At 29.3% G+C, this 12,552-nt stretch overlaps 1 protein-coding gene and 1 long non-coding RNA gene across 4 annotated transcripts in view; one reads left to right on the top strand and one right to left on the bottom strand.

Moving 5' to 3' along the window:
• LOC106689463 (uncharacterized) overlaps positions 1 to 7,908 on the top strand; it is a 25,832-nt gene extending 17,924 nt beyond the window's left edge. For 2 of the 3 annotated variants that reach the window (XR_001344449.2, XR_001344448.2), the window contains exon 3: positions 769 to 1,267. This is a non-coding gene — a long non-coding RNA (uncharacterized lncRNA). Of the gene's footprint in view, positions 1 to 768; positions 1,268 to 7,700 lie in introns of those variants that run through there. The other variant, XR_010843509.1, reaches the window with a different exon arrangement.
• The window catches only part of LOC106689455 (protein FAM107B), a 201,313-nt gene that overhangs the window by 4,875 nt on the left and 183,886 nt on the right, over positions 1 to 12,552 (bottom strand). Inside the window, exon 4 of the mRNA XM_067047640.1 lies at positions 7,041 to 7,176. Within this exon, the coding sequence (XP_066903741.1) occupies positions 7,041 to 7,176 (136 nt within the window). The remainder of the gene's footprint in view (positions 1 to 7,040; positions 7,177 to 12,552) is intronic.

Below are 12,552 nucleotides of genomic sequence, written 5' to 3'. Positions count from 1 at the left end.
ATTGGGTGGTATTTTTGTGAAGATGAGTTTTTCTGCTATATACTTTTCTATACCTGCACCAAATCTTATGCTTCAGTATTGACAAAATTGTGAAAAAAAAATAATGATATTATTATTATATATATTATTATTCATTATTCATGATACAAAAATTTTGTCAATACTCATCGAAGCTTTGGTTGAGACATTGGTAGTTAGCAGAAAATTTCATCTTGATCTTCACAAAAATATTGTTTGGTCTTTATACAAATTTTGATCTGATGGCATGATACAAACTTTTGGATAAATACTTAATAAATAAATTTTAAAAAATTGAAATCAGTAATTGGTAAATTTTTTATAATTTTCATAAACTGATGAAAATTATTAAAAAAATTATTAATCAATTATTAAAATTATTAACCACCCTCGTATGTCCTTTGATTGCATAAATTATTTCCAGGAGTTAGATCTATACTAACAATGCTACATAAAACAGCACAAATTCCATATAAAATGCTGTAATTACAAGATAATGTTGTCGACCTTTACTACTTATACAATTATGAAAAAATGCAATGCAAATAATTTACTTGTATATTTTTCGACTTCTTTCTACTATTATATTTCATCATACTTTAAGTAGCAATCATGGGAAACGTAATAATTATAATCCAAAATTAACTAAAAGTTAAAAGTATAATAATTTCCTGATATTAAAGGTTTTATTTTCCTTTTACAGAATTCAATTTTAGGCTCTATATTAATTTTCTTTTCATCTATTTCCAGATAATCGCGCTGCTTCACGGTGTCCATTGTTCCCATATCTACAGCGTGGTCAGAAGAATTAATTTTCTTTCCTCATTGTAAGAGGATTTTTTTCTTTCTTATTCAACGCTAATGAACATATAGGTCACTGCATTGCAAGATTATAGTTTATCCTAAAATTTACGATAAATATTGGAATTAAATCAATGCCTCTACAACCCATGGAGGGTTGTTAGGGGTGCAGTACTTTGGTAAGGAAGCTCTGTTATTAGACGAACGGTTGTGCAAGGTGATTTGGTCAGAATGTCATATCTTTACCCAATTAAGAGTACCCACTTTATGAGGCTAAGTGGAACCCGGAGGGCACTCGAGCCCACAGGGCTGACTCACGCAGAAAAAAAGGGTGATCAGTAAGGTTCTATCACTTAGCTCGTATTTTCCCCTCATTTTGTTTGAAATATACGTCTTAAAATTGATTTAGTTACAGCATTAATGCTTGAAAACCGTGAAAAAATGGCGAAAGGAGAAAGAAAAAAGTTGACATCCCAAACGTATTTTTTTGTTTATTTTTAAAAATAAAAAATCTTTGTAATCGATCATGGAAAAAATTATCTCCATTAAAAATTTGAGATTATTAAATTAAGTTTCAAGATATGTAGAATCCAAAAATCAAATTTAAAAAATTCACTTTTCTCTGAGATTATTGGGCCGATTTTTTTATTATCCCCCCATTGTCACTTGACATTACCATCCGCCATTTTTTTTTTACCCTTATAATAATTCAGAAAAAGTGTTTTGTTTTTTTATTATTAACTAATATAATAAATAATCAATTTAAATATTAAACCATTGTGTGATGTTTCGCGGCGTTTTAATAAATTATCACAGAGTACGTTCAAAATTGTTTTGATATATTTCAACATCAAATAATTTACGGATAGGCCTAATTTTTAATAAGGAATTAAAATTCGAATTTATTTTTAGTAAGAAAAATTTTCATGAATGTTCATATAAAACTAAACTATTGTTGAGATCTCTAACCCATTAGTTAGTAAGAAGTAAAATTAAATTTTATTTCTCTTTTTTATTCAGACAATATTAGACATTTTAAGAGTATTTATTGAGAGATAAAATTGTTTTATGGCGTTTAAATTAGCAGTTGCACATGTGCAAGTTACAAAATAAACCTCTTGATGAATGTGCAACAGTGAAATGAAACATCTATAAGCCGTGTTCCTATTCCTACACGTCTCGCCACAGGTTTGAATAACTCGTATGGGATCGGAAGTCTATAACATAACAATAGCTTCAGATTCCTTATTCAAAAATAGATAATGTGTAGTAAATTTTTAACATTAAATTTTCTTCTAACGATTATTATATCTATTATTATATAGTTTTATACGATAGTTTTAATCTCAATATTATTTAAGAAAATATAAGCCATAGAAGTGTTGCTGGGTAGCGTTTTTCCTCATTTTTATGAAGTATTTTTTTTTCTCTCGGCTTGATAATGATTACGTCAGAACATCTGCTGGTTGTAATTTTGAAATTGACAGGTGTGAATTTAGAAAAGAAAATGAAAAAAAAAAAAATTGAAAATTACAATTAACTATATCTTTTGTTGTGAGGTGTTTAATAATGCCGTTTTTATTATGTTTATTGCATTGTGACTATTGGTTACATTTTTAATAGAAACATTTTATTCATTCTTAAATCGCTTAAGGTCAAAAATTAAAAACGCAATTCCTAATTCATATTAGTAATCGAAATGAACTAAATAATGCTGGAGTAAATTAAGTAAAAAAAACCAAAATTATTTTAAAATACTTAATTATTTTTTATTATAATAAATTAGACATAAAAATAATTGATTGTATGCAAGTGTGAAAATGCTTATTTAAAAAACAAATTTTTTAGTTATTTACAGCAGTCTTGGAACTGGCCGACAGAAGTAAAACTTTATGAAATGAAATAATGTATTAAAATTTTATTAATAATATCATGCGTTCCTTCTTATAGCTTAAGGCAAAAATGTTAGCTCTAGAATAACAATAATAACTAGAATAGACGGCCATATCATACGTCAATATCAGCAGGAAAATGCTTAATATTGTAATAAGAGATAATATGAACTCAGAAATTCGAACTGACATTGCCGGGATAAAGATCTTCTAAGCGTCAACTCTTCTATTACAAAATTAAAATTTTCCTGCTAGAATTAACCAGTGACCCCTCTCCCCCCCCCCCCATCATTTCTATTTAATTTCTCGCCCCGAAATCAATTTATTCCCTATTTTTTTTCTTGAGTTATGAACGTAGGTAATGAAGTTTCAAGTCAAAAAAAGGCGCTTTTAGGCGACAGCAAACTTTCACAATAAATAATAATGTCTTATAAAAATTGGGACCATTTTATTTCATGACTTTTTTATTTGTAATTCGAGCTATAACTATTAATATGATTAGTCCTACAAAAAAGTTCTTTAGAATTACTGTAAATTTCAGTATTTTAATTTGAAATAGGAGGGCGTCAACATTTTCCTCTGCCTCCTCGGAACGGTTTTGTTTTTTTATTTTTGACCTTAAGGCAAGAATAAGTCATTTAAAAATATATAAAATGTGAAGGTCAGATGGTGAAACATTTGAAACACCATTATTCATTGATATCTCTTGTGGAATGTCATCTAATAAAATAATATGTAACTTTAAAATTGCAAACATCACAGTTCCTAGTTGGCAGAAATTTTGACGAAGATGTAAACACATACTTTTTGTAATAGTTTTAAAAATTATAAAGCTAAAAAAAAATGTACAAATTTACAATAGCTTAAATATTTTTATGGGTAGGAAAAAAAATGTTTTCAAATAAATCTCAAAAAATGTAACTAGGAAACTTTTGCAACGCACAAAAGTGCATATTCAAGCGTTTTCAAGCCAAGGTCAAGATGATAACGGAAGATTGACACTTCTGAGATTGAACACTCTCCCAACGAAAACATGACGTGCAACGAGCAAACAAAACTTATCGCTGAATCCGCTAAGCAAGAAATAAAGCGGATAATCTGGAGAAAGGAAGAAAGTGAGACGCCTTGGGGGCACCACTGACCGCCGGTCATGGGTCACACGTGAAAGCCATATCGCAATTAATTTCTCCATTTCACAGACCAACATTCTGCTCATCAATCTTTAATCAAAGGACACTAAATATGTTGCGGACGATATTGTTATTATCGCCAATTCATCAACTGAGGCGAAACAGATGACCATAGAACTCCTTGAGCACTGTGAATACCTGGGGGGTTGAATATTAATATCGAAAAAATAAAAATAATAAAAAATTCACCGAAAGGAGAAGTCAAAATTAATAATCAAGAAATAAGTTATGTCGAAAAATATATTTACTTAGGACAGTCCGTATCATTTAAAGATATTAAAGAGTAAATATATAAAGGGATTAAAATTGGATAGAAAAATACTGGACCATAAAACACATTTTTAAAATTCAACTACTTCCAGGACTGAAGGTATTGAAAACGTGTAACCAGTAATATTATACGAATAGTCGGCAACAGAAAACAATTGCGAAAAATTAGCAAGGAAACAATTAAAATTTTCAAGATGCATGACAGGAATAAAAAGAAAAGATCATATTAGGAAAATACAATCTAGAATTGAATTCTAAAGTCTACAAAAAGAAGCACAACTGAGATTGAGATAGGCTGGCCATGTTACCAGAATTGATAAGGGAAGATGTTCCAAATTTACTACAGAGTACATACCAAGGGAACACAAAAGATGGGGAGGAAGACCAATTAAATGATGGCTAGATGAGATTGTGCATAGAGTGGGAGACAGTTGTGCTACTGTCTGGAATAGGGATCTATGGAGTAATGTAATAAAGCTATAATAAATTATCGGTTTTAGTTAAGTGTTCTAAACATAGCAAAGAAAATATTTTATTTAATTATATATGACAATTATTATTTTATTTTAAATTAATATGAATGTAATTAAATATAATATAAAAAATGTAAATAATAAAGTAGTGGAATGTTTATATATTCTTGATATTTTTAAGCCTGACTCAAAAGCCTCCCAAGAGAGAGGCTTTTAATTCTGCGAAGAATGGACATAAAGCTGTTATTATTATTACATAAATATATTCAACTACAGTAATTTATTAAAAAACATCACTTTCCTTCATTATTATTAATGATCCATGACAATATAAATAATGTAAGATATACTATATAAATATATAATAATAATAATAATACATGATCCACACTAATATATAAAACTGAAGAGTTTGTTTTTCAGGAATTACCAGTCCGATATGAAAAAAATATAATAAAACTTTCAGTTACCACCCTACTTGCATCCATAATGTTTTAGTATATTGGTGGATTTGTGTTAAATTATTGATGATTTTCGAAAAAAAAAAAAATTAAGACCAGAGAAAGCATTTTTAATATTCTTTTACCAGAAAAATTCATATTTTACGGTTCTTGAGGTGGGAATAATGAATAATAACGTCTTTTTTTTGGCCAAGAATAAATGTCGTTAACACATGCACGCATTCGGGAGAGATTAGGCACTCAGTTTTTTTTCCCGATTCGAACCTCTATCTATTTCTTCCTTTTTTCTCCTTTAGTTATTTATAAAATTCTTTATTATTTTATATTTATTCATTTTATATGAGGAGAACTGGTTACTTATTTAAAATAAACAAAATTAAACTTATTTTAGAGGAAGAATTTTTAAACACTCGTCATTTAAACCCTTTCAAACTATTTTAATGGTGATGAGAGACACATTCGATTGTACCTTAATATACAGAGTTTACTTAAAATCTTTTTTTTTTCTTCATAAAATAAAAACATATGAAAAATCGATCCTATAAAGTGGCATTTCCGATCAGACGATTTTATCGAAAAAGTTATTTTCACAATCCAAGGAATTTATTCAACTTAAGTAATAAATACTCAGTAGTTCACAAAACCTGTATTTCCGTCGAAAACTCAAATTAGAAATTTCATGATCGCAATATTTTCTCTTACTAAAGTAATGACATATTTTTTATTACCAGTATTAAATTTGGGTTATACATTAATAAGATTATAAGGCTTCATAATAATGACAACATGTTTTCACACTCTTAAATTATCAAATAAAATAGTTCATTTTTTTTTGTTTTGTTTTTTACTTATGTTACCCGAAAAATAACGATAACTTATGAACCGAACCAATTTCTTTTTTTTTCAATTTAATAAAAATCCTAAATTAAGAACGGTGCATTTTAAAGGGATTTTTCTAATTCAATTTGAACCTGTTATTGCGACCAACTAATTGTGGCAAGATTCAGAAAAAACAATCTAGGTATGCAAAGATTTGCGAAAATTTTGGTCTTAGGATAATGTTTGCATGGTTATACAAAACCATCAAATATAGGCGCCGCCTCAGGAGAGAGGGAGCAAGGAACTTTCTGCCCCTCCAATATTTTATAAAGGGGGCCGGAGCGTCTCAGGCTTCCTCAATATATTTCGGAGTAACTTACTCAAGAACAATTAATCAATAAATAGTTCAGTTAATAGTTATCGTTCGACCAAAAATAATGAGATTCAATCAATAACGAAAAATTGTCCGACAAGTGATAAATATAAACAAGGAAACTAACCACGAAAAATTGAACTAAATTTTCCCTCTTTTAGTAAAATTAACATTTATCGTATTATGCATATTCAGACCAATTTGTCAATTACATACAGAATTATACAACCACCTACAGCACATCATATTGGAAGTATTTCTTCCCTTATCTCCTCTAAACTAAGCAGCAATTGAGATCACCTTGAGCGATGCCCACGAAGATTTTCGATGAAATTTATTTCAAGTGATTAGGTAACCAACCGAAAATTTATTTTAAATCAACAATCTAACACAGACTTTAAATATCCAAATTGTGGTTTACGAAGTTACTGAGTTTTTCTTTCGGTGGTGAAGAGATGTTATATTTATACATATGTTTGTATATATGTTTTACAATATATATAAGCGTAGACAAATTTTGGAGAATAAGGATGAACAAATAAAAATTTCTCAGGGGTATAATTTTATACGGCAGTTAAAAAAAAAAGTTGTCAGAGATCGTCAATTTCGCAATGCTCTTTCGCATTACATTAAATACCAAGTTTATTTAATTACTGACTGGACCTAACTGGAACTTTTTTGTGAGATATCCTCTATAATTGATATAGATAAATTAAAATTTTTAAAATTATCATAAAACTTACATTTTTTGATTAAGAAGCAATTCCCTGTGAAGTTCCTTTCTGTTCTGATTTTCTAAGCAGGGGTTGTGAAGCTTCCTGGGCAAGATAAGTCCCTCGTTTGAGACCGCTTGCCCTTTCACACCGGTCATATCCGCTTCTGAAAATATAATTAAATTTATTAATTAAAAATAAAAATATAACAAGAAGATATTATTCGTTATAAGAGAAGAGAATTCCCTATCATCTCATTTTAAGTAAATGTCTCAAAGGTGAGATAAGACCGTCGCTAAATTCGGGTTTACAGGGTCGGGTTTGCCGGAAAGGATTCCCTTTCTACAATTGTTGCTGTTATGATCTTCAAGAGATTGTGACACGAGAGGTTTTGTCTCTTATAACCTTAGTTGTATACTCTTATCAATGCCAAAAAAAAAAAAAAAAAAAACTGAATAAACTGATTTAATGTACAAAATGATCATTTTGTCGATTTTTTTAAGTGCAACTATAATTCCAAAAAAACTTTCTCAAAAATCTGCATATAGTTCTTGCCACTTTACCTCTGGGCTGACTATAATAATGAACGGCCTTATAATAAATCATTGGCCTAATTTTGCAAATTGAAACCAATTATTACATAATTACAGTATTCATAAAATCAATCTCAATGACTTCTTTTTGATATAGGTTATGATTTTGATCGTCCTTGTCTACTCATGCTGATTCTTAAGAATAGAACACGGGCTCAGTCTCCTTCGCCAGATAATGGAACTCATTACTCGAAAGTAATTTATGCCCAAAGGCCAGAAAGAGGAAGTGGTGTAACAGTTATCAGAGATAATGATCTATTAAAAAAAAAAAAAATGGTGAACCAAATGAACTCAATATGATTAAATTAAACAATCTTTTAATAGTTGTAAAAAATAAAGAAACTTCAAATTGATTAGACTGCATTTTCAATAATAAAATTGAGATTAGAATAAATAAAAAGACGTAAAAATAATATTTTATTATAATGTATAGATCAAAATGCTTAAGGGGAAAAATCCTTAGGAACACATTATTTTTTAAAAAAAATTATTTTATTTATAACAGTTCTATTCTATACATAGATAAATATATATGAATATATTTTCTGCACATTTTTGCAGGAAAATATATATGCATAGAATAGAACTGTTAAGAATAAATATTTTTTATTATTATATATATACTTAACACTGTGGGTTTAATGGCGTTTTAACGACTTTTTCCTCAATAACCGTAATAAGTGATAAGGCTTTAGTTTCTTCGAGATCAGTCAACAATAAAATTTAAAATGATGAGAAGATTGAAGATTGGTTGACCATAGATAATATATATGATGAGAAGATGGTAGGGGGCACGGCCAGTAAAAAACACAAACTAGTTGAGAGAACTTATTTTAAATTTAAGTATTTTAACTCTGACATGTCATAGTTATAATACTTATTAATTCGACTACTTAACACCAGCAAAGTGAAGAATTCTATTTTATATGTGACGCTTGCCTGATGAATGAGATACTTAAGGATAGTTAAGAGCTATGTTGACTGGGAAGGCCCCTCACAATAGGACTCAATGAGAAAAAGATGCGGGTACTATAATTTATTGGATAATCTCGTCAGATTAGGCGAAACATTTCTTCTTTAGTTAGTCTATACTGTAATTTTTGAATTAAATAATTTTAAGTTTCAAGTAATTTTTTGCTATGTTTATATTATTAATTTGAGGTGGAGATTGTTGAAGTAGTGTGTTGGCTTAAGATAAGAAGACTTTGCGAACCATAAAGTTGCAAAACGTCGCCCCAATATAGTTGTCTTATTGTCTGATCCTCATGATCTACAAAAATACATATTATTACAGTTAAGAAAAAAGTTATATTTCTTTAATAGGATGTACAATTATTTATTATGTTATAAACATGGTTTATCCTTACACTAATGACATACGTCCTACGTCCTCCTGACATTTTTAAGTCATTTTGCTATAAATCTTTTCCAAGTCCATAACTTAGGTTATGGAATGAAAATAAATCTAATATAATGTTCTACATTTCTTTCCCCAATTTGATATGGAAAGTAATGTAATCGAGTTTACTCTCCGATGTGTAGTTTTCAATTGTTTAACCCGGTGGTTCCCAAAGTGTGCGCTGCGGGTCACCGGAGCGCCACGAAACCAAAGAAACTAGTTGTTTTTAAAGATGTTATTTTGGAACAAAAAAAGCAGTTCAAAGGAAATAAACTTTGAATGGTTAATTGGTAATTTTAAATCGTCTTTAGCGGTCATTAGTACAACTACAACAATTACAAAGGCTTAGCGAACCGGAAGGTTCGACGCCGATACCACTAATCGTTCTCGAACACTTCTGTCCAGTGAAGTCCCTCCAAACCCTAATCTAGTAATTCAGTAAAGTATAACTATAACTCAGTATAATTATGCATGTTTAATAATACTTAATCAAAACACTTAAGCTCTCAAAAGAACGACACATTTTTCTGGCTAAGAAAACACGCCATCAGTAAAGAGTACAAGCATTGAAGCTAAACGATGGACACGATCTTGTGACGAATAACCTTAGCATTAAACATGGTCTAAGTTATTCACATTAAAAAAAATTATAGTTCGTATTAAAAAGTTTGAAGAATGTACCGAAAAAATGCTGACATTCTTTTTGGGAATGTTCAGCAGGAGATCCTACGGTATAAAAAGGTTGTTTGAAAAAGTGTGGAATTCTGGATTTAGACAGGCCGATAACGCGGTACCTTCACGGTCCAACTGGCGAGAAGTTACGTGAGCAACGGGGCTGAGGCTCAGGGGGTGGCCTATTAGGCATTTCGTCAGGACCTTGGACCTTCAACACGTCTACGTTTCTTTCAATGGAATGTTTGTATAAGCAAATATAAGTTATTGAGGAAATTGTTTATAAAATATAAACAATAACTATATAAGGTAGATGGTCCTGATGTAGTAAAAAAAAAAAAACCTCAAGTAGTAATTAAACTATTTATTGGGAGCTAACGTTTCGCCTCACTTTGAAGGGCTTCATCAGAGCTACAATAGATAAAAAAACTAAATTAATGTAAAAAAGTAAGAGAAATTAAAGTAAACTAAGTTGTGGTTAAATATGATTTAAAATATGAGAAAATAAACAAAGTAAATAAAAATAAGATGCACTTTGAAAAATATAAATAATAAAAAATATAAAAAAAAGTATTAGATAATTAATGAAAACCGAAATAATAACATATAAAAAAGTAGATGAAAAAGAAATATAAAAATACAGTATACACTAAAGACGGAAAAATAAGGGAAATTAGAATAATTAGAAATTAGTGTGTACCGTATTTTTGTATTTCTTTTAAATTTGTTATTATTTCCGTTTTCATTAATTATCTAATACTTTTTTGTAATTTTTTATTATTTATACTGTTCAAAGTACATTTTATTTTTATTTAATTTGTTAATTTTCACATATTTTAAATCATATTTAACCACACCTTAGTTTACTTTTATTCCATGTTATCTATTTTCTTACTTTGGTACATTATTTTAATTGTTTTTATCTTTTTTTAGCCCCGATGAAACCCTGAAAAATAGTGCAAAATAACTAGTTTGATTCACAATAAATAGTTTAATTTCTATTTGAGTTTTTTATTTATTTATTTATTTATTTTTTTTTTACCGCACTCGTGCCATCTAATATACACACTTTCAACCAACAATCTTCTAATATAAATAATAACATATCAAATAAAATATAATAAATTCTCAGATAAGTTAATAATGAATAAATTAGACTGGTTTAGCATTTTCACCTAACTTTCTATGTACCACCTAAATACATGTACAAGACAAGACAACTGAAATTATTCTTTGTAAATATAATTTTGGTTCTTTGCGTACATCTTCACCCAACACAACAGCCATGATGAAGAACTACATTATGGATTCAAACGTTGGCAATCAATAAATAGTTGAAAAATACCTTTCCATAATATTTTTTTTTTTTTTATTTTCCCATTACCAGTATTAAATTTGATAATGATGGGCATTGGTAATCTACATAACGATAATACATAATAAAAAAAAAGGATTATGCAACATACTATAAAAGCAAAAGCGTAGAAGAGTAATGTGCTGGGATTCGATAACCTTACATAGGATTGTAGACGGGATGGGTTGCAACCAGCTAATGGTAGTTATCAGAGCAAACAACTCCAAGTCATACCAACACCAGCGACACAAAACTCCTAAGATAGCAATGGAGATCGTCAATCCATTTATGTCTTAAAGACTTGAGAGATTCTATTTCAGGAAACCGCAGGGAAGTAAGAGAGACGCTCCGTTAAATGAGCTAGTGATTGCGGTCCTAAAGGATTCAGATCAAGAAACATTAACTAACTCCTGACTGAGTTGTTTAGTCGAGAGGAACTTGTCAACTTCTGGAATGGTGCTCAAGATGGTAAGGGAAGATTACATAATTTCCTCTGAACCGGATATCTTTCCCAAGTAATATTATACCATGATCTAACATAACCTCCCAGGTAAGTAACTTTTTATTTTATAACTAATGGAAAGTCTAATCAAGCAACATTTTAATAAACAACTTCCTCATTGTTATAGAATTTTTTTTTACCATCTAGAGATTAGATTTTTTAAAACCAAGCTTTCCTGCATATACAGCATAAGGAGAACCACCATTAATTTCAATTGTATAGGCATCTTCATTATAGATACAGTGATGGATAAGTCAGTGAGTGAGTGGTTACTGATACGCGCAGGTAGGTTTTATTCTACCGAGACAAAATAAGTTTAGCATGGGAACATTTACACAATATTTTAAAACAAAAACCAATTCGCTGTATATTTGCTAATATTCGTCGGATTTGGCTGTCAGTTTTGTTGTACAGAATTAAATCATCTTACAGATGAATGACCATAATCATCCAGATGTACAGATTTCGAGTCATTCTAAACAGTTGTTTTTTTTTAAGGCTAATAGGTAAATGAATTGTAATATATTGGAAATATATTCAATTAGCTTGTAATGTCTAGAATATTTTACAGATATTGTAATCTCTCTCTCCATCTTACTTTTTTGGCGAAAATACACAAACCAGCTCCTCCAATTAAGACTCACTAGTACAGTTCGAAAGGAGTGAAAATTATTTTATGTTATACACAATTATTTATTTTTTAAGTTATGAAAGAGCCATAACTTGAAAAAATGCTTAAATATTGCAACTCAAAAAAATCAAACAAAATTATTGCAGAAAATCCTCAGTATTACATTAAACCAACATTGTTTAAAATAAAACTATAGGGCAATCAAAAAATTAATTTTATGTATACTCGAGTTACATTATTAAAATTATATGTTTCCATATGTCCTACTTCTACAAGTTATTGAAATATAGCTGGAAAAAAGAAAAAAAATGAATACTTATAAATAAATACTTCCAGAAGTATTATGTATGAAAAAATATAATTTTAAGGTGACTGGAGAGAAATATATATA

This window comes from Halyomorpha halys, unplaced genomic scaffold (genome assembly GCF_000696795.3).
Source record: "Halyomorpha halys isolate HHAL.00 unplaced genomic scaffold, Hhal_1.1 Scaffold46.1, whole genome shotgun sequence".
In the NCBI taxonomy this organism is placed as follows: Eukaryota; Metazoa; Arthropoda; class Insecta; order Hemiptera; family Pentatomidae; genus Halyomorpha; species Halyomorpha halys.
This window is presented reverse-complemented; position numbering and strand designations above follow the sequence as displayed.